Genomic DNA, 22,659 nt, shown 5'->3' on the forward strand with positions numbered 1-22,659 from the left:
CCATCTAAAAGTATCTGTATCTTTAAAGGGTCACTTCCTAGCATGTTGGTATGTTCTACAAAGTTGTTCCCCAGTTCAAAACCTATCTCCTACTATAAGAATCAAGTCATTTCATCGATTTATAAAAAAAAATCCTAATACAATGTAAAAAAAGATAGTTTCCCATGGAAAATAAATCAAAATCCCATATAAATTTCAAATTAAAACTGGAGCTCCTAGACCTTACCAAATGGGCTCAAATTTTCAGGAGTGCTTCTGGGGACATAAAAGAATGAAATTCCGGTTGATGCAAGACAAAATAACAACTTTTGTCTTTTTCATAGAAACGTGAACCACGCTAACGCTCAGTTGACACTACCAACATCTTCTCAGCAGTCACTTTAGCTGATACAGCCATCACAATTTGTGTATAGACAATCATGTGAACACGTTGAGGGTGTGACGCCAGAATGTTGAGTTTTAAAATAAAGTTGTGTGCATTATTTTTCATCTGTCATATGGTAGCATCAGAAGACATACAGAGTGAGTATTTCAACATAAAATCCATTATTTTTTAAATCAATTCATTGAAGCGTTATCATTATCCAACAAAAATTGTAGCAGACCTAAAAATAAATAATCTGGGTACCTCTTCTGAGGAAAGAAAACACAGAACGGATGAGGAATTTTACAAACCTTCCCCGTTTTTTTAAAGAAAAATGTGAATGCAACAGTGGCATTATACTTATCTTATTTTAAGTGTTTTATTTTCTGGGAATTATCATTTTCAATTAATTTACCGCAAATTGAATAATCATCGAGATAAACAACAGAACTGCTCAAACGGAATGCTTAGTATAGACTGTTACTTAGCACCAAAGCAAAATGAAAAAAAAAGTTGTATTTTTAGCGTTAGCTGTGTTGGTGGAATACTAAAATCATTGTATTGAGTTCTTTCTTCTCTCTGCCATATTAGCAGCAATTATGAAAGTATCCTTACACAACTTTAAAAATAATAATTCAACAATGCAAGCTTTTATATTTTCAGATACTCCAAATGTATGGTACATTGAGCCAACAATTAATCGAAACGCTTATGGCGCTACCGTTGCGTATTCTTTGAACGGTACATCATGGTTATTGGACTTAACGGACGTTGCACTGAATAAAGTGCCAATAGTGTACAATAAAAATGGCGTTATAACAGAAGACACAATCAAGGTTCAGAATTGTTCTGTACAGGTAAATCGTCTCAAATGTTGAAAAAAAAAACATATTTAAAGCTTCATTTTTTTAGACAATGGGAAATCTGCCTATATTTCAACAATTAGAATATTTGAATAATGTAACCAGAAGCACTCAACTCGATGAATCACACGATTCAATCAAACAGGTAATGCAATTCAAGATGGTTCAAATAAAAATGTTTGAATTTAAACTTTTCTTTTACTTGCAGTCAAACGTGTCATTATGTAACGATAAAACCAAATGGATGTTAACTGACGGCCAAGATTCTTACGTGTTCACAGTTTTTAATAAATCTAACCAAAGTGATCAGTCAGTTCCGAAAGAGTTAGTGTATGGCTTAAGTGCAGTCTCCTTTCTATTACTGTTGTTGTCGTCTTGTTTGATTTATTGCAAGTGTGCATCACCATCGGCGTCCGGGATGGAAGACTATCATATTGTTGATATTTGCCTGACGGGCTGTTGTAAATTTTAGAAATCCCTCGTTTGTAATAAAATAATTCAACTTTTGTTGAAGCAATAAGATATTTATTGACATGTTTCATATTTTTTAAAGAACGAAAGCAACATCAACCTAGGCGTTTTATATTTTTCCATACCCATTAATAATTTTTTTCCATTAATGAAGTTAACCCTCTACCGCCCACATTTTTTTCGAAAATTTTTATTTTTCCCGTGTTTAGGAGGTCATTTTGAGCAACTTTTGTTTAGTTTATGTTTGTTAGTATATGGCCTATTCTACCACCTCCTATCATGACATTTGGCCAATTGGCCTAAGTAATTTTTTCATGTTTTTACAGGTATTTTTTCAATTTTTTGCTTGTTTTTCACATTTTCTGTCATAAAATGGCACTGTTATCATTTAAGGGCTAATACGCAACTCCCAAGAAAAGGGGTCAAGAAATAGCTTTACGAACAGCAGAACAAAGGAGAGGAAATGATTTCTTGGGGCTATTCTTCATGCACCCTCTCTGTCTTTCTTTCGCTGCCGCTGCTGCACATTTGATTTTTTTTCTTGACCGATTTCTTCTGAAGTGCGTATACCGCTTAAGTTATAGAAAAATGCGTAGAGGCATAGCCTGAGACACTAGAAAAATTAGTGCATACTTGTTTTTACTTAAAATAAAGGAAATGTCAGTAAAAAACACAGCCAAAGTTGATCCCTAAAAAAAATACATTTTTAAAAACATTGACCAAGTCACATAAAACAAGTTAAACTTCCATCCCATAAATTTTGTATAATTATAAAAGTTCTTCTTTCCAATGCAAAGATGAAAAATTGGTTGAAAAATTGGCGGGGTTGGGTTGTAGAGGGTTAACTTGCATTTAACTTAACTTAACTGGGTGCTGAATAGTGGTTCGCAAAACGGCCTCAATTGTGAACTGTCAAAGTGGAACCAATTTACCAGAGAGAAGGGAATTTACTGTTCGCCAAAAATAGAGAGTATTGTTATCGATCATTAACAAAATATTTTTTTCAAGAATGAAAACATGTGGCTTTTGAGGACCTGGAGTTGTAGTCAAGAATCTTTAAATAGTTGAAGGCGAGATCGTCATTTTATTTATAATAATGAATTGAAGTTATTTATGGAGTCGATGTGGTTGTATCCATCCAGAAGCTGTCTTAACCTTAATTTGATTCCGTTTGAAAACCTACTGGTTTAGTGAAAATCTTTTTTGTTTTTTGGATCAGTTTTGCTAGAAATAGCGATGTATTTTCGCTGGACCAGATGGATTCCAAAATCAGCCATTGCATTTATCTGGGACATCGCAGAATGACACTCTCGCCGCAGTTCTTCGTCATCCGTAAATAAGAAAAACCTCTTCTAACCGATCCAAGCTTAAAAAAATACACAGTTTTCCAGCAAAAAATATCAAAAACTAGTCAAATTGAAACACAAACAACTGATTAAAAACAGCTCATTTACCAGTAAGAAAAAAGTCATGCTTGTGCTTGAACAGCTTCCTACTGTGTAAATGTAAACAAAGTGGGATTATTCGAAAATCACGTTACGCATTCGCTCTATTCATCACCCAGGTTTACACTTCTACACTTGGTGACAAGAAAAATTGAAAATTTTGGAAAATCTGAAGAGATACCCCCTGGCTCGATTGTTTAGGCAACAATAAGTAACTGTGCCAAATTTGAGCCAATTTGGTTAAGGTTAAGGGGTCGCTTTTTGTCGTTGAAGTTTATATGGGGAAAATCGCAAAAATGTATGCAGAAAAACATCGTTTTAGTATTTAGCGCAAGTGTTGCCCAAAATTGTACAAGAGTGAGAATTTTGTAGAAAATTTAATTCCCTGCAACTTTGTCGAAGGGTGCAAGTAGATCCGAGGTATAAAAAAGAGATTTAAATCGTTTTGAATTACTGAGAAGGGAAGTATGACACAAGGTTGTATTGTTGGAGTCGGAGTCGAAGTCGACAAGTTATGAGAAGCTGTAGTCATAGTCACTGAATCAGGCAGAAACGGAGTTAAAGTCGGCTAATTTTCAACAATTTTGGGTCATAATTTAAGTGGTCGATTCGAGTCGCCTTCCATGTAGAATAAGGCCCTTTGTGTCGGAGTTTTGTTGAAGTCGGAGTCGTTAAAGTTAGAGGTAGAATCGGAGTCGTAAAATAAGTCGCCCTTGGTGTAAGACCGTTATGAAAAAATAAAACAAAAGTTGCAAAAGCACCAAAACCGATCCAAAATGCTGACTCACCAAATGCAAATGAAATAATTGATGGAAAGTTTGGGAAAATCACTGCAACCGGTACCCACACCCCCCACAACGTCCTGTCCAAACTCCACCATCGGTCAGCAAATTCCTGGGGAAACCCCTCTTCGTGGGTGTGTGTGGACTCTACACTGGTACAGATGTAAACAGTCGATGACCCGCTTTCCATACCACCAAACACCTGCCGATGCCGGGCCCAAACACTGGCAACGTTCGTAGTAGAAAAAGCATGAATCACGCGGTTTCATTGATAATAATGCGGGCTTTGGGGGTAATGGTGAGATGAGCGTGGCCACAAATACCAATGAGAGGTTCTGGAATAAAATTTCAAGTTGGTGTATTGAAAAAAAAAACTCCATATCCTGAATTTGACTTTCTCATTTTTTTATTAATGTGTTCGATTTTAAATTTGAAATAAGCAATGAATTTCTAGACTTGTTAAAATGTTTGATCCTTACTCATGGCATAATGTGCAAACCATTCGGATGAATTCTTTCAAGTGAACTCTTTTAACAAGGATTGCGAATTATTCAATTGGGTTATTGTAAATAAGATTCTTATATATTTGGCTTAAATAAGATTGTAAATTTCATTTGTAGATGAGATTCAAGTGTTGTGAGTTTACGTGGAGTTTAAATGTGCGAAAACTATGTTTTCTCTGAATATAGAATTTGAATTGAACTGAAAATAAAGGAAGTTTTCATCAAATAAACTAATATTCATATTTAAAAAAAACTCACTTTTCTTTGAATATTATTTTATTTTATATAAATTAAAACATAACAGGCACAATGCTACGAATGAACCCCAACAAACCTATAAACCCAAGAAAGAGAGAGAGACTAACTTCATCGAGCGAATGAACTGTTCACGAGGCGTTTGCCATGTGCCACCCCGTGGACTGTCGTGCCGATAGCGCGAAACCCAACGTCAGAACTAACCCGTCCACGGTCGCGGCTGGACGTTTCAAGATATTGCCGCTCGAATATCTACAGCATAACAATTAGCTGGTTGTGTGTTTGGGAAAAAAGAACCAGTTTATTAGTCATGCAGTGAGGAACGCCGCGCGAATTTACGCTAAGTGAAACGGCAAATATATCAGTTTTTCAAGTGTTTGGCGACTGTGTTGTGTCTATATAGCTTAGGACGATAATTCCCGAAAAGTTTGGAGTAGATCGTCTTGAGCGAAAGCGTGTGTTCAGCAGCTGTAGTTTAGTTGCGTTTGTCGAAGTTCAGAACAAGTGCTATGCTTGCGGCGCCGGGTGCCTTTATCTCAACGACTGTGATAGTGGTCATAGTGGTGGTGGTTTGCGGCCAGGTCCAGACGGCTCGTCTGAGCGAACCTTCCAACGCTGGATCGCAGGATTCGTCCGGAAGCGGAAATGAAGGTTGGTATTGGTGGGGTAGACTGTGCTGAAGCTACCGGAACCGCTGGTTCCGGCATTGTGTTGCTCAATTTTGGTGACGATTCAAACATGGCGCGTGCACTTCCAAGAAATCATTTCTTTATGTCTGCTCGTGCAACGATCAAATATCTATACGATTGCTGATGAATCATTAGACTTTCCTGCTGGGTAGGAATACAAAGTGAACACGAGGAACGCATCAGATGTACAGAAACCTATAACACTGCCTTGCTGACAGAAGCTCAAAAGAGAAGCTATTGACGACTTCAGCAACAACTCTTGAGCGCCGACAACGTCGGCAGCCAGTGTAAATATTGGAGAACGGCTGCGCAAATTTCCGCGGTACTTTTGGGGACGCTGGCTGGTGGGTGAAGAAGGCATAGGTGATTCCGCGAACAGACCGCTCCCGGCGGTGTTCAGACTGATTGAGCGCGATTTTGTGATTCATAGCATTCGTAGTCGCACGTATTCAAACGGCGGCTGGGAGAAGAAATCGGAGGCAGGTTGTTTCTCCCTAAACAAAAACTTGGGAGGAAATGGCTACGTGGGGACACGTGCAGCATTATGCGGTTTGCAAAGAGCAGAACGAACAATGCAGCCGATTGAGGGAAATGTTTTGCCTCAAGGAATAACGCATCTGGCTACAAGAAATGACTGCGTGTGGTGATTTATAGAAATTCCACATGGAAAGACCATTGCTGGGAGAACGAAATGTATTTTTTCGCCACAATGTATTGAGGTTGTTTAGATTTTAAATTAAACCTTTAATTTACCAATGAAGTCAAATTTGCAAATTATTCAGTAAACGATCGTCGCAGAACGCTAGTTCTTCATGCTGAATGATTTTTCCTGTTTCTAACAAAAACTTGTTAGAAAATTTTAATCCGAATGTAAAAAAAATCTTAGATATGATATTTTAAATAGTTTTTTCCTCGCCAGGACAACTTTAAATTTTCAGTGAATAAATATTTACACTACCGTCAGTGGGGGTGACATTGGGTCTGGGGGGTGAGATTGGGTCAAAGTGATTTTTTACGGATTTTACCATTTCTCAGGTTCTTCTCAATGAAAATGAATTCTGTTGAAAGGGTTGTGTAGGGGACATCTTAAGATGACTTCGCTGAAAAAATCTCGTTCCTAGAACAAATCCTGTTATTTTGGCAGCTGTCTAAAGTTGGGGTACGTTTTTGGCCAAAAATGACCTCTCGAAAAATCATTTTTCTTATATTTTTGTTAGAATTGCTCGAAAACTACCCAAATGTTTGAAAATCTCCACTTCAAACATTGTAGCGTTGCAATACGATTCCCTCGAATAAGAAACACTGTTGGATGACTTGTTTTTACCATATCGTTGTATTTGAGCATCATTTTAGATTCATTTGACCCAATGTTACCCCCTCTAAGGGGTTAGATTGGGTCAATTTTCAAACAATTGGCATTTAAAGTAGTGTTCATCAAAAATGTTAGTAAACTATCTAAGAACAAATCTACGTTGAAAGATTTTCAATGTTATTTAATTTGTTTTTGTTATTAAGAAAATACGAGAGGTGTATCGTTTTTTGACCCATAGTCACCCCCACTGACGGTACTTACGGAAAATAAAATAAACACAAATTATTTTTCACAGAATGCATATACATTTTAAAACGTATTTAATTTGAGTGCCAATGAAAAGTATAAAATGATTTATGGCCTTTCTTACATTATCTGCTTTAGATTTTTCAAATCTGGACTGAAAGTGAAAATTGTTTTTTATGGAAAACTCTTGGGTCCCCAACTTAGTAGTCATCATCAACAGTTATTGGCATTTTCAACCAGTTTGATTTTACTTTTTCAATCACCAAATTACTGGAGCATTTAAACAATCGAACATCAATATGGCTAAATATTTTACCACTTCATAGAATAATGCGGCGAAAGACCAAGAAGGTTAAATCAGCCAGAAATAAATGAATTAACAACAACAATAATCTTTATAGGACATAAGTCATCCAGTGTTTCTGATTGGCTTTATATTATTTTTTCTCAAAATTTATAAGTATCAAAATTCCCGGAAGTCTCGGCCAAAAGTTCCCGGGAATCAAAAGTTCCAAAAATATCAAATTTCCTGGAAAAAAAAAATCTCGGGAATTCCCGCTCTTCACCCTCTACTTTTGAGTTATTGATAAAGTTTGCTGCAAATTAGAGTAGTACGGTGCAAAAGTGTGCACGGGACACCAGCTTTAAATACTTAATTTTAACCTATATTTGGAATTGGAAAAGTCACTTTTGGGCCATTTTGATCTAATATTTGAAGTAGAGGTGGGCAAAAAAAGAGCGAACCGCTCAAAGAGCCGGTTCACTGAAAAGAGCGAACGAACCGTGGCTCACAAAAAAAGAACCGCGGTTCTTTTTTAAACTCCGGTCTTTTGAAAGAACCGTTTCAATATGGCATGATTTTTGTTATAAATATAATTTATTGAATTTCCAAAAAATGTAGTATTAAATTTGTTTTTGAGAATTGAAAATGCAATGTCAAAAATTTCAATGCTTATAAAAATGTATACCAAAAGTAAATGATTTTCTAAACAAAATGGAATAAACTTTTCATTGTGAAATTGAGTGTACATCAAAATAATGCCGGAATACAAATTTGAGCATTTCAAATAGCATAATTTGTCAAATAGGGGAAATCTACCCTTTCCAATCAAACACCTATCTTCGTCATATGGAGAGTTTGATGCTAGATTAAAGCTCCAAAAATACTATTTGGGCTATAATCTTACCAGCAACAGCACCGCCTCGAGTAAGCACGCAAATGTATGCCACTTACTGGCCAAAAAGATCACATTTAATGCACTTTTGATCATAATTTGTATTTTGCGAGACCACTTCTCATCATTTTGTTGGCACACACAGTGACACACACGAGAATCCCTCAAACGCTTAATGAATATCGCCAAAATTAACTTTTCACTTTCGCTTACTTTTTCACGGCGCTTAAGATATGAAATTGCTTCCAACTACCGGCAACATGTTCTTTTAATCATTAGTAAGGCACTCACTTGAAGAATAATCCCGAAAAATGTAATAAATTAGCAAGCGCCATCAAAAAAACAAACGCGCCAAGTCGTTTGACGTTTCAATTTTCACTTTGCATTCCACTCGAAGGCTGAAGAAAACCGAGCGAGAGACGAAGGCAAAAAAGAACAAAGGCTGGCCGTCAACACCACCAGCAGCACAGCCAGCGATGCCAGGAAACTTTCCCTATAAATGCCACTTTTCGTGAGTGTTCGTTTGAACTGTCAGCGCAAATGGCAACACTCGACAGAGTTGTTGTTGTTAATTACTTTATTTCCGGCAGCTTTAACCTTTCGGTCATTCGCTGCCCACTCGACAGAGTGTTGGAAGAAAAAAGAACTAAGCCGATATTAGAAAAATGGGCGTGGCCCAATGCATTCGCCTCGATTAGAATACCCTTGGGAATTTTTTTTGTTAAATGCTTGGTAAAGAAATAGAATAACTTTTAGTGAAAGTGAAAATAAACAGAAATGTTCACAAAAACTTGCTCTACTCGTTGGTGTACTTCGTTTTAGTAAAATTCAAGGGAGACTCTAGATTATCCAGCATCATTCATACACGACCGCTTATTAGGATTAAAATGGGTAGATTTCCCCTATTACCAAAAATCTACTGAATATTTGAGAGATTTTGGAAAAAAATATTCATTTTGTGCGATTGAACAATATCGTTTATAGAATTTATCTATTAAATCAGAATGTAGAGAAGAGTTCACAGAATATTTTCTCCAAATAAAATATCAGCATTAGTTCAATTCTTGCAGAAATAAACGCAATTTTAAAATGAATAGCAATTTTTTCAGCATCCTAGATTTAAGTTTGGATGTCATTCAATTACTCGAATGTTCAGTTTTGAGTAGAAATCTTGACATAAAGACCACCAAGACCAATGGGTTTCAAGGGCATCTTCTCGTTTTTAGTTTTATTTTTTTTATCAAATATGGCCTTTACAAATATTTTTCAAAGTTAATGTCGCCCCTCCACTTCAAAATCGGTCCGCAAAATCAGGGGACAAAACAGTATTTTTTTCAAAAAAACTATCAAATTTCAATGGAAATAGAAGCCTTATCAACTGAAAACAAAAGTTTACTTTTTGGCTTAAAAAAAATCATCATTCTTCTATATTTTGAAAACTAATGAATGCAACTGGGGACGTGTATTATTTTTTTTTGCGATTTGGTCAGAGCTCAGGGACATAAACTTCAAAAAATATTTGGTACGGCCTAATTTAGAGAAGTTCAATGTGAAATAACTTACAAAATCAGATTCTTGAAAAAACCCTTTTCATCCCAATTTTGAAAAAGAGCGAAAGAGCCGTTCAAAAGAGCGGCTCTTTTTAAAGAGCGAACGAAAATGAGCGACTCCTAAAAAAGAGCGGTTTTGCCCACCTCTAATTTGAAGTTAACCAAATAAGGTTTACAAAACTTCAGTTTCACAAAATCTTTGAAACCATTTAACTAGTGTTTAGTCTAGCTAATTACCTTGCAAACCCTTAAAGAATTTTTGAAATTCCTCTTCTTCTTATTTTTACCATCATTTTTCCTAAAAAAAACATAACTTTCATTTCTGATAAAATTGATTCAAAATCACTAAAAATAGTATTTCTGCCAAAATAGGACCAACAAATATAACTTATGCGATTATAACAATGTGTTTAACCCTAAAAATGAGACTTTAGTTATATAAGTACTACTTAGTCTAAATTAGTTACTATACCATAAAATTTATTTTCAATTGGGTTAAAAAAAACCCCAATTGAAAATTTGATAAAAATTTAACTTTTACACAAAAAACAGCTGAAAAATATTTGGGACAGGTAGGACACTTATGCGAACGTGGGCAGTTTAGACCAACTTATTGCGATAAAATTGGCATAAATAACATTCAATTTTTGAAAATTCTGAAGTTTTGTACAGACGCTTGGAAAGAAAAATCAGTTTCAGCAATAAATAGAAGGGCCAGAATGCGGAAAATTATTCGGAAAATATATTATATTTGGCTTGGGCTGCTCGAAAAGTCACATTTCACCCACCCTAGTGTTTACGCAAATCGGGATCTGTATTTTAAGAACATCTATCACTAATTTCTAATCACATACAACATTGAACGTAGCGTAGGAATTTGAATTCATGGAAAGTTTTCTGTTGTTTTACAATGAAAAGGTAATTTTCCTTGTAACCTAATGTACCGTAAAACGGGGAGACTTTGATAGCCGGGGTGACTTTGATAGGTTTGCGATTTTTCCGCAAAATGAAGAGTACAATTAAAATACGTAAGGAATGGTTCAGAAACATACTGACCGTGGTAGAGGAGTGTTCAAAGTACCTCATGAAAAACTTTTCATAAATTATTGAAAAGTTTATAAAGTTAGTTAACTATAGTTAAGAAAATGTGGATGAAAGTCATTATTTTAAACTTCTCAAAGTGTCATGATTTTCTCAATGAACATGTTTTTTAATCGGAAAACGGAATGCATTTTCGGATTGAGATCGAAGCAATCGGTGCGCGAGATCGGACGTAACTTTTTCGTGCTGTCATTTTTCAACCCTAAAATTCTTGTTTCAAAAACAAAAAATTAGTGGAAATATGGATATTTTGCCGGCAAATCTGTTTGTGACCAGTGATAGCCATAACGGTGAAACTTGGATGGCGAACAGGGAATTGCGGAAAATAACGGCGGATAAACAGCAACGGCGGATATCAGCCAGGATCGGTAGCACTCATTAACTCGAGCTCGAGGCCTCTCAAGATTTAACTGGCAACCAGGAAGTTTTTTGCTGTTTTGGTGATGTGCCAGTTCCGGTTTCGGCAGTCCAGCAAATCAAGGCCAGAAGTCCCAGAAGATTCAAGTCAGATTCAAGACCGATGATGCCGGAGTTGAAGCTACCCGATTTGGTGAGATCTTTCCTGTATAAATTTCAAAATATACTTTCACTCACTCTAACATTCATACAATCCATTTAAGACCAACCACGCCAATTTTACTAAATACGCGGTAGGGTGTTCCTCCGGTCGTTCGCTGTGAGTTGTGGATTGCCTGCTTCTCTAATGAAGGTTCGACTGAGGGGGCATGCTTATTAATTTCTCGTCGCTCCATAACCTCAGTGACGTGATGGGAACAAGGGCGTCTATTCAAAGTGTCCCTACACCCGCTACAAATTTCCGGCGCTTGGGGGAGGGAAGAGGGAAACCATTTTGTTCTATGCGCCGGTATTTGTAGCACTAAAATTCGTGCAAAAAAACTTATGCACGTGGGTGTACAGATTACGGAGTAAAAGATGATCGAATTGTTCACCTAGCGCTCACATGTGTTCCAGGACCAAGTTGCCTGCGGGTATGGGGATCATACATACATACAAACATACAAAACGGAATGCATTTTCGGATTCTTTGGACAATTTTCCACTAGGAGAAGGTTAAATAAGTTTGTAAATAATAAATAATATGTGTTTTTGAAACACAATTAAACAAAATCTCCAAATTTATAAGCAAATTCAGTTGAACATATTTCATGTAAAATGTGAAAACTTATGATTCGTGCTTCGAATTCAGTTTAAAATGCAATATAAATCGATAATTTTATAAACAAAACTATTTTTAGCAAATTTCAGGTAAAATTCCGACTTTTTAACAATTTTACCTAAAATTTATATGTATTTTGTTAAAAAGCTTATAAACTTAGTTAACTTAATACAAACATTGATTTTTTTCTCACAAACTATATCAGCTACTTTAGTGATGATACATTTAACGTACAAATAAAGTTTGAACATCTTAAATATGATTTTAACAAGAAAAACTATGACTATCAAAGTCACCCCGGAATTAAAACCAAGAATTTTTAACGTAACTTTTCCAAAATAGTGCATGGACTTTGTGTGGCCTACCCCAGTACATGTTTTAAAAATAATGATCTTGAGAAAAACCTTACCTGTTGGAAAATATTCTAAAAACAAATTGAAATCCTATCAAAGTCACCCCGGTTTACGGTACACTGTTGTTTGGATTCTGACTTATTTATTTAAATTAAGAAGGGAGGGTTGGTTACTCTTTACATGACTTGAACTTGAACTTGAAACACAAATCAATGTTGCACGGTGTATTTTAAACATTTATTTTTACAAACATGATATGAGCCAATGGCTTTTTTAACGTGAATATCAAATCACAATTTTATTGAACAAAACCGCCCAACAAATTATTGAACTTCCTATATCTTTTGTCAAACACTCATCAACCGCCGTCAGTCAGCTGGTTTACGATACGGGTTTCCACTCGAACTGCACTCGAGGTGCAGTTTACCGTCTGAACGCTTCAATAAGTCCGGAAGTTCACACAGGCACGGCTGGCGACTCAAGTATAGTAAACATTTCGAAAAAAACGGTATCATTCAGAAAGGCAGCAGATATGGAACGAAGAAGCACGTACTTATACTTCTACACTAGACTCGACTGAATGGTATCCGCAAATAAGTTGCAACTACTATCGGTTTGGGCAAAATGGCAATCTCTATATTAACTTTTTCAAGTGTAACATGTTTGTTTCATCACTCATGATTATTGGTGATTTATTTCTTGACATCATATAACCGTCGAATCCTAAATCCGTTCGCAAATTGCCCCACCCAGCTTACTTACTATCCGCCCCGCGAAGCGTAAAATGAATGTCGAGGTTCACCGGTTGTTCTAACTTAGTCGTGACTTCGTGCGAGTCTTCCGTGCGCGCGGAAAAAACGAGGCCGGATTCACCTGTTGCACGTGGTCGGTTGGTTGGAAGTATGTCGTCACCGGTGACGTCGCCGTCGTTGTCACTTTCTTTTCGCTTTCTTTCTGCGACGAGTTCGAGTTTTTCCAGCGCCAGCGGGTTTTCCCAGCCATCAGGACACAATCAAAGCTTACGCCTCGTCATGTTTGAATAATTAATTCTCCTTTTGCCTGTTGGGGATAGTACCCCGGGATACTGTGGGGTTGGAAAATTTATGTGCTGATCTACTTTTTTTTGGTTCTTTATTGCAGCCACATTCAAACGATATGCTCGGATTTTCCCGGAATTCCATGACAGCAGCGGTGGTGGTGATGGAAATGCCAGCAAACCACGTGGGCGAGAACAGCGGCTCACCATTAGCTACCGGCTTGACGGGGAAAATGTCACCCTGGATTTGTGGCGAAATGATGAAATAGTAGCTCCCGAAGGACATTTTCTGCTGGTGCAAAGCGCGTCCGGGGAAACCCACCGGAAACAGCTGGCCGAACATGAACTGGGGCGGTGTCAGTATCACGTAAGTCGAGGGGAAATTTCGAGTAAAAGCTATTTATGATTTTATTCATTTAACATTTATCACGGTTCTTTTTATAAGAAATTGACGTCACAAAGAAGTAAATTTTCCTTGCACTGTTTGTGTATGCGTTTTTTTTTTTCGGTTGATAAAACCGTGACAAACCATTTTTGCTTCGTTTTAAAAGCATGAACGTATTAAGAATAGATTACACTAAAAAAATAATCTGAATCTAAATCTGAGCGTTTATTTATAACGCTAGCCTGTTAGTTTACACTTTTTATCAGGTCAAGGAAGTAACTGTCGGAAGAGTATAATTCATATATATATAATTATGAAAAATCTCTTCTAGTTTTGAAATACCTACTGAAAGATTTTAACAAAGTTGCATCTACCAAACCATGTTTTTTTCTGCCAATTTTTTTCATGAATTTTCTATGTAACGATTTTTGTCTCATAAAATTGTCCCAAGGTGATCTAGGCTTAAGAATACATTTTTAGCATCCATGTGGATTTCTTGGAATGTAAAGATATTTCTTGTGAATGGATTTATTTTGCCATTTCGAATTAACTCTTTCTCGGTATCAGAAGGGTTGAGCAGCTCGTTTGACAAATTCAACCCACGCAAAGAAAGTTGATTTTTTCCACGAACATGAAGGTTTATGGTTATTTTTATGAAACTCATATTTACGAAAAACATTAATGTGTGGTGTACCATTTTCGTCTAAAAAATACCAAAATTTTCAACACGTTTCAACCAATTTGAAAAAAAAGAAGACAAATACTGAATGATTCCCAAATTTTTGAATTTTATTTTTTGGGGAGTTTACATTGTGTCTCAATGATCAGATAAACGATATATTTTTTTTATTTTTGTTGTTTTAAAAATAACAAAATTGCGTAAAAAGCGATGTTTGTGTAAACTGATGGTTTTCTATTCATCAATGTAAATATTTGTAAATTTGTTGAAAATGAATTGAGCATACAATTTCAACCAATGTCCATCCACCAGGGCACAGTTCGTGGTAGCATCTCATCTTCGGTAGCTCTGTCCACGTGCGACGGCATCAGTGGCATCGTCTACGACACGCACGATACTTACCTGATAGAATTCGACAGCTCAGAACAGAGCCACTACGTACAACGAAATCCCGATTTGTTGAAAAAGGATCGGGTAAGCTAGCTGATGAATCTGTCTTGAACCATATTTTGAATTTCGTATAATTTTAGACCAAACGTGCCCTTGAGACATTCCACGAGCCACAACCAGAGGCTTTCAGTACGGCATTCCGCTCAAATCGAGAGTCCAGCTACGTTGAACTAGTCCTGGTGATCGATCGCGCCCTTTACCTCGGAAATATGAACGTCCAAAAGGTCTACAACTACTGCCTAGACCTGGTCAACATAATGAACATAATTTATCGTCCGCTGAATATTTATATAGTTCTCGTCGGAGTCGTCATCTGGACCGAGCAGGACGAGATCGAGATGAGCTCGGACTCCAAGAAGACGCTGGATAACTTTCTCCGATATCGACGAGACACTCTGCTGCAGTCGATTCCCCACGACAACGCACACTTGCTGACGGGAGTGCACTTTGGGGACAGTAGTGGGGATGGAGTTGTCGTTGGAAAGGCTGAACTTGGCTCAATGTGCACGTTTGCTGGATCCGGTGGAGTGGAGGTCGTCGATACGAAACACGTGGCGTTGCAAGCCAGTACCGTTGCACACGAAATGGGCCACAATTTCAACATGGACCACGATGGGCCGGAATGCCGATGTCCTGGAGGAAACTGTGTCATGGCAGCGAAGACGGTTCGCAGTCAAAAGGCGCCCAGCCGGTGGAGTTCGTGCAGCGTGGAACATCTTGAAACGGGTCTACAACATGGGCTTGGGGCGTGTTTGAAGAACAAACCGGCCAAAATGTTCGTCAAGAGTACTTGTGGCAATGGTTTGCTTGAGCCTGGAGAAGAATGTGACTGTGGTCTGCCCGAGATGTGCGATACAAAGTGCTGTGATGCTACGACCTGTCGGTTGACGGTGAACGCAACTTGTGCAGCTGGGGAATGCTGCGATCTTGATAGTTGTCAGCTCAAGTCAGCTGGATCAAGCTGTCGATCGGCAGTGGGAGAGTGCGACTTGCCGGAACATTGCAATGGACAGTCTCCGATTTGTCCAAAGGATGTATACCTCAGAGATACGGAACTCTGTGCCGGAGGACAAGCTTACTGCTTCAAAGGACGTTGTCGAACCCGTGATTCACAGTGCAAACTGCTGTGGGGATCCACAGGCAGATCGTTCAATGATCACTGCTATCAAACCAATCGCAACGGAACCATCTTTGGTAACTGTGGCAATAATCTGTTGACGGGAGAATACACCAAGTGCAACCAAGAGGACATCATGTGTGGATTGCTGCACTGTAGCCATCGAAACGAGAAGCTGGACTACGGAATGGGTGCGTACTCTAAGCTGACGACGACCAAGTTCACCCATTTTGGACCCAGAGGAACGGTGCGGGACACCGTTTGTAATGCCGCCATTGTAGATTTAGGACTAGATGTTACGAACCCCGGGCTGGTCCCGGATGGAGCCAAGTGTGGAACGGGGAAGATGTGCTGGAACCAGAAGTGTGTTTCGTTGGCTCATTTGAAGGAGAATGACGTTGGTGAAGAGTGTGAAGGAGGCTGTAGTGATCATGGAGTGTGCAACAGTGAAGGAAACTGCCACTGTGACGAAGGTTTTGGTGGTAAATTCTGCGAAACTGCTGGTTTGGGAGGCTCGGTTGATAGTGGACCAACTGTTGATCCGGACAGTTCGAAGGGACCATTAGCTCTGTACATCTCGTTGACAATCATACTATTCATGATCTTCACTGGAACGGTGTACTTCTACCGAGTATTTTTGTGGGATTACATAAAGAAAGTTTTGCAAGACTTCCGTATGCAAAAATACGGTCACGTTGTACCACCAGCATCGCCATCCACCATGGGACCTGCAAAACCTGCTAGATTGCAAGTGTCTCAACCTATTGTGAACAGCACAACGCTCAAATTGGACGCCGTTCCATCAAGAGCTGCTCCACCTCCACCAAAGCCACAAGTAGAACCTGCTCAACACTTCATTAAAGTCAACATCAACAAAGGTAAAATCACGATCGAAAATAAAGTGGTCAACTCACCGTTCCTACTAGAATCCACGTTACTTGACGCTCACGAAGCTGTGCACGAGATGAAAGCAAGAGGAACACCAGCGATTCTCGAGCAACGCTCAATCAGCGTCGATTCGGAAGGTCCTCTCCTCGGTCAAAGCGTAGACCGACCGGCACTCGACACTCCACCACCGCTTGAAACTCGAGAACCTGATCTAGTAGCACAAATTAGTCAAGTTAAGCTCAAAAAGGTGCACAATTTCCATTCCAACCGTTCCAAGAGTGACGAGAAACCTCCACGAAGACTGCCAGAGCTGCCGAGGCAGAAAACCATCGGAGAATTCCAAAGCGTCATCGCAGAAGTTCATCCCAAACGAAGTCCAGCAACAGAGGAACCTCCAACGAATCCGTTCGGACACGTTACCCTGAAGAAGACAAAAACCCGAACACCTCATCTGAGTCGAGAACACTTGGACGAAATTACCGCTGAACAATCAGCAACAAGCAAGCCAACACCCTTAACAAAACCCGCAATCAATAGATTAAAGCCAACTCTACCTCAAAAGCCATCGGCTCAACAAAATGTAGACAATCATCAGTCTAGCGAAGCAGCGAGCAAGCCTAAACTGTCTCGAAAGCTGCCACAGCTGCCGAGCGCTGGACCAAACCGCAGTCGTCCACCGTTGCAGCGGAAGCCTGCCGTTGTGGTAGACGAAGCTGCAGATCTTCCCGAAGGAGGAGGCGTAGCTGCGCTGAAGGCGAGACTTAACCTGGAACAAATTGGCGGTGGCATCAAACGGTAACGTGGATGCTTCCGAACCTGTTAAAACTTTGTGTATTTGTTGGAAGTATTTTCTAGTGCAATTTGGGCATTCGTTAAACTTTGAATCGTACGTTCCGCTCCTTTTTGGAATGTATGCGTTTGATACTGTTTTATTGTGATTTGTAACGAACTTCGGAGAAGTATTTTTAAATAGATTGTAAGAAACTCTCATATCATAATACGAGTTCGACAAACTCGACTAGACTGCTTGCAATACACCTATAAGTACTTAGCGATGAACTCTTGAATACAAATAACTAGTCAATTAAACACTTATAACGTTGGTTTAATTTATTTATTGAGAAAGATCCAGCTGCAGTTTGGTCAAACAACCGCAAAATATATAAATATTGCTTGTCCGCAATGTCCTACTCCTCCTCCACCTTCTTTCCCCCACCGCCCAGACGGTTCTGAATCTCCTGTAGACTAAGCCCTTTGGTTTCAATCACGCACAACAACGTGAACAGGAACGCTCCGGCACAGACCAGCGCAAAAATCCAAAAGGCCCACTCGTACCCGTAAGATTCACTGATCAACAAGAAGAAACGTAGCGCCAAAAAGTCCAGAACCCACGAGCTGGACACGATGATCATACTTCCGAGCGCTTTAACATCGTGTGCGAAGATTTCCGCGGCGATAGCCCACGGGACCGGTCCAAAGCCAACGTTGTAGATGGAGATGAAGCCAATCATTCCGGTCAGTGGAATCCAGCTAATACTCTGCGATGGAACATCCAGTGAATCCATTACGAAGTACGCACCAAGTAGCGCCAATACTACGGAAAGGCCCAGCGTAGAAGCCATGAGAACTGGCCTTCGTCCGGAATGATCTACGAAGAATATGACACAACACACAAACACGACCTGAACCGCTCCCATTATGATTGTGCAAACTTCGCTGGGCAGTGCAATTTCAGCCTTTTCGAAGATTAGCTCACTGTTTGATTGAATACAGTCGATTCCGGACCATTGCTGGAGAGAAATCAAGCAGAAGCTGATCATCAGCGCCCGCAGGTTTGCTCGATTGGTGAAAAGTCTGCGGAGGGCGTTCGACTTTTGCAACGATTCTTCTTGCAGAACGTAATCTTTGGTAAGTTGCAGATCACCTTGAATTTCCTCTAAGGAGCCGTCTCGCAGATACATAAGCGATTTTGCAGCTTGAAGATAGAGACCTTTCGATACGAAAAAGTGGGGTGTTTCCGGCATGTAGAAGAACAGAATGGTAAACAGGAGTGGAACTGCGCAGCATATCCACTGGAAGGAGATGTAGCTTACATATGGACCGATTAAGTAGACGTACAGCGTACCAACTGAAAAATAGAAAATGTTTGAGCTTTCCTCGGGATCAGCTACACAAGCATGCTTACTGGTTTGTCCAATCTGCAAAAACGACCCAAGAATCCCGCGATACTCATCGCTAGCAATCTCTCCAATGTACATGGTTAATCCGTTCAGGATGCAACCGCCGGCGAATCCCTGCACAAATCTAGCCGCGATCATCAACGGCACCGAGGTCGACTGGAGCAACATGATCCATCCGACAATGTGAATAACTCCCGACAACCAAAGTGCCAGCTTACGACCTTTCCAATCTGCCAAAAAGCCGGCCGCGAATGGCCCAAAAAATCCCCCAACTGCCAGCACCGAGTTGATCCAGGACTGTTCGCTTTCGACGATCGGGTAACCGATCGGATTATCCGACAAATCCTTATCCGTCAGCTTCTGAAACATAGGGGACGGCCAACCGACGGTTAGCCCTACGCAGATCGCCGAGATATTCGCTGGAATGTTGGTGCAGGTTTGAAATCCCAGAAAAAAAACTGAGCGGAATGATCTCACCGACTGCGGCCACCAAAAATTCACGAAACGTTGCTTTGGAGCGATGCATTCTACCTGCTACTGGTTCTACTATAAACTGATAGCAAATCAGAGCACTCTACCAAGATATTGGTTTTTTTTTTATCGAAAAGGGAGAAGTCGGTGGGCAAATAGACATTGTTGATAGTGCTACAAGGGATGTTTGTGACCATCTGCTATTGTTGAATATTAGGTGAATAATCGTACACCACTCGAAATGGAGATCAATAGTGATTTTCTTTCATATCTAACTCACAACAGAGCCGCATTCGTCAATTGAGAACATTTATTTTACAACACATGGTTTAAGTAATACTTTCACTGGATGATTCTACTTATCTGTGCAATCATAGATTCTCTTGAAGAAGCCGCTACCACTTCAAACACTTCAAAAGCCTTTGGCATCTTGAATTTCCCACCTTACTTCATTACAAATGAGGCAAAAGCCATCAATTAGCCACTTATTGCCAAGGTAGTCCTTCGAGGACCACAACAGAACCATAAAACTTAACCCGCTCAACATTTGTCACTAGCTGACGCCATCACTGGAGCACTCTCATTTAAACGGGCCTGAATTTCCGGCAAACTCAAGCCCTTGGTTTCCACCACGAAGACGTACGTGAACACAAACGCCATCGCGCAACACACCGCAAAGATCCAGAACAACCAATGGGATCCGAGGGCGTCGTCCAGTGATGTGAAATAAAACAGGATGAAGAAGGATGTCAGCCAGCAGATTGAAGACACGACTGAGGACGCTAGTGACTTAATGCTGGGTGCAAACATCTCTCCTAGCAGAACCCAAGCAATGGGCCCAAATCCGGTGCAGAACATGATGACGAAGAGTACGAGCGAAGCTACGGGTAGGAAGGTGAGCGTACTTGCCACTTCAGAGCTCTGGTTGTCAAGGTAGAAGTACGTCCCGAGGGCGGTCAACGAGCAGCACATTCCCAAGGCCGAGGTGAGGAGCGTAGGACGCCGACCTACCCTGTCTACGATCAATGCCGTCACAATACTGGAAATGACCTGGAAGATACCCAACACAATAGCAGAGAGATCTGCCGGTATATCGGTACCCGTTCGGTCAAATATTGTCTGAGCAAAGAACTGCACCGGGTTGATGCCAGAGAACTGCTGGAACACAACCACTCCGGTGCAGATGATCAATGCCCTGAAGTTGGCATGATCTATAAACAGATCTTTTATTGTTCCCCGGTTACGCAGCGATTCTTCGACCGAAAATTGAATTGAGTTTAACTCAGCTTGCAACTCGGAAATTGGTTCTCCTCGGATGTACGCCAACGATCGAGCCGCTGCCCCGTAATCTCCCTTGGACACGTAAAAATGAGGCGTCTCCGGCATTTGGACAAAGCCAGCTACAAACAACAAAGGCAGTGCCATTTGGATCCACTGGAAGGCACCGTAGCTGACGTAAGGCCCAATTGCGTAGTCTAGAAGCAGTCCCAGTGTGATAAAGGTCTGCACTAGAGAACCAAGAGCTCCTCGCCGCTCTACGGTAGCGATCTCGCCCACGTACAGCGGAGTAATTGTGATCGCGAAACCGATTCCACATCCCTGCAGGAAACGACCAACCAAAATCTGCGCCACGGATTGAGCCGTAAGAAAAAGGACATACGCGGCCAGGAAAAATACGGCGCTGATCAGCAGGGCAAGCTTGCGCCCGAAGCGATGAGCTACAAACCCGGCGAAAGCTGGACCTAGAATGGAGTCATAATCACTGATACAAAAAAGTAGTTAAAAGTAACACTCATACCCAGTAGTGATCCCAGTGTCAATATAGAACCAATCCAGGATAGTTCACTCGCCGTAGGAGCCTCTGGCAGAGGTGACTCATCCATATCCTTCAGCTTGGACTCCATCGGTGACGTCCAGGCCATGCTGGCACCCATGCAAGCAATTGCGAGATTCGCTGCAAGAAATTTAATTAGTTTTCCGTTGTTTATCGCTGCAATCAATCCATATAGATAAATGCGGACACTTAATTTGAATAACTCATCATCATCACAGATCCTCCGAAAAGTCAACTTATCAGCTTTCACCGGCATTGACCTTTCGGTGCCAAATTGTGACTGCTGTTATCAGCGCTGGATGAATTAGACAAAAACGTCTCCTCCAGTTGAGGTCAGCCCAAAAAATCCCAACCCACCTATCAGTGCAGCCACATACTGTCGCTTCTTCCTGATTGCACTAAGCAGCAGTTGAATCATTGCACGCCTTCGTCCAAACTGTCAACAAAACTATCGCCAGGTCACCCCAAGGCGGACCTCACAGCTTCCACACGCGACACTAATTATAATTACTAACAAGTCGTCACTTAGTAAACAACCTCAAAGAACAACATTAACTGAATGATTTCATGTATTCTTCGGTCCAACTCGTGAGACAGGTTCTACTAAACTGAAGGCAGCGATGGTCAGCCCCAAGTTCTTTATACCAATTCGTTGCCTTATTGAAAGAGTCAACCTCTCTCCCGAGATGACCGAATGGTACTGGCTTCCGCCGAGTTTGATAATCCGGTGCAAACAGTCAGTGCAGAGCAATTGCAGCCCGGCTGGACAAGTGTGTTTTGCGCCCATCTCTGAGTATGGGAAAGTTAAAGAGAGCAACGTGCGCGCCAAGTAGCGTTGCGATGATTTGGATTCTCGCGATGAAATGGCTTCGGTAAGAGGTTGCATAGGTGCAGGCGTTGATGGTAATAAGATTTTTTTATTTGCAAATATTTTTCCAAGTTTATGATGCCCTCCCCTTCCAAGTAAGCCTGAAACTTGGATAGGCAAAACATATAGATTTTCTTAATTTCAATTTTATTATGGAAATGTAAGTCAAATCAACTTAAAACAATTAGAATCGTGCGTTGATAATCATACTGAGCATGTATGAGCTCGCTTTAAAATATTTTGATTTTGATTTTTTGTAGGACCCAATCTCACCCCTTAGACCTAATGTCATCCCTAATGATGATACCAACATATGCTGAAAACAATGAAATCAATCAATTTGATGGCGTACCGTAAACCGGGGTGACTTTGATAGGATTTCAATTTGTTTTTAGAATATTTTCCAACAGGTAAGGTTTTTCTCAAGATTATTATTTTTAAAACATGTACTGGGGTAGGCCACAC

General features: G+C 40.1%; 3 protein-coding genes and 1 long non-coding RNA gene across 5 annotated transcripts; 2 read left to right on the top strand and 2 right to left on the bottom strand.

Annotated features, from left to right (window-relative positions):
* The first annotated feature begins 371 nt into the window (after nt 1–371).
* On the top strand, nt 372–1,743 carry LOC120424687 (uncharacterized). 2 transcript variants are annotated; one of them, XR_005606413.2, is made up of 4 exons: nt 372–522; nt 1,028–1,221; nt 1,277–1,372; nt 1,436–1,743. It is a non-coding gene; the product is annotated as an uncharacterized LOC120424687 (long non-coding RNA). The 2 variants fall into 2 exon arrangements; XR_008211800.1 differs by having other exon boundaries at nt 390–522; nt 1,013–1,221.
* A 3,152-nt stretch (nt 1,744–4,895) lies between these two features.
* On the top strand, nt 4,896–17,865 carry LOC120424667 (disintegrin and metalloproteinase domain-containing protein 33-like). The gene is made up of 4 exons (XM_039588842.2): nt 4,896–5,334; nt 13,427–13,689; nt 14,699–14,860; nt 14,917–17,865. Exons 1-4 carry the CDS (start codon nt 5,193–5,195, stop codon nt 17,638–17,640), a joined length of 3,291 nt encoding a protein of 1,096 aa, XP_039444776.1. The 5' UTR covers nt 4,896–5,192; the 3' UTR covers nt 17,641–17,865.
* Nucleotides 17,866–17,877: 12 nt separating this feature from the next.
* Nucleotides 17,878–19,608, bottom strand: LOC120424669 (facilitated trehalose transporter Tret1-2 homolog). The gene is made up of 3 exons (XM_039588844.2): nt 19,499–19,608; nt 19,027–19,440; nt 17,878–18,969 (listed from the first exon to the last, which is right to left on the bottom strand). Exons 1-3 carry the CDS (start codon nt 19,545–19,547, stop codon nt 18,029–18,031), a joined length of 1,404 nt encoding a protein of 467 aa, XP_039444778.1. The 5' UTR covers nt 19,548–19,608; the 3' UTR covers nt 17,878–18,028.
* A 131-nt stretch (nt 19,609–19,739) lies between these two features.
* LOC120424668 (facilitated trehalose transporter Tret1-like) lies at nt 19,740–22,157 on the bottom strand. Its single transcript, XM_039588843.2, has 3 exons — nt 21,684–22,157; nt 21,291–21,446; nt 19,740–21,234 (listed from the first exon to the last, which is right to left on the bottom strand). The coding sequence occupies exons 1-3, from the start codon at nt 21,742–21,744 to the stop codon at nt 20,033–20,035; spliced, it is 1,419 nt and encodes a 472-aa protein (XP_039444777.1). The 5' UTR covers nt 21,745–22,157; the 3' UTR covers nt 19,740–20,032.
* Between the last annotated feature and the right edge of the window lie 502 nt (nt 22,158–22,659).

The sequence above is a fragment of the Culex pipiens genome, chromosome 1 (assembly GCF_016801865.2).
Source record: "Culex pipiens pallens isolate TS chromosome 1, TS_CPP_V2, whole genome shotgun sequence".
NCBI classification, from domain to species: domain Eukaryota; kingdom Metazoa; phylum Arthropoda; class Insecta; order Diptera; family Culicidae; genus Culex; species Culex pipiens.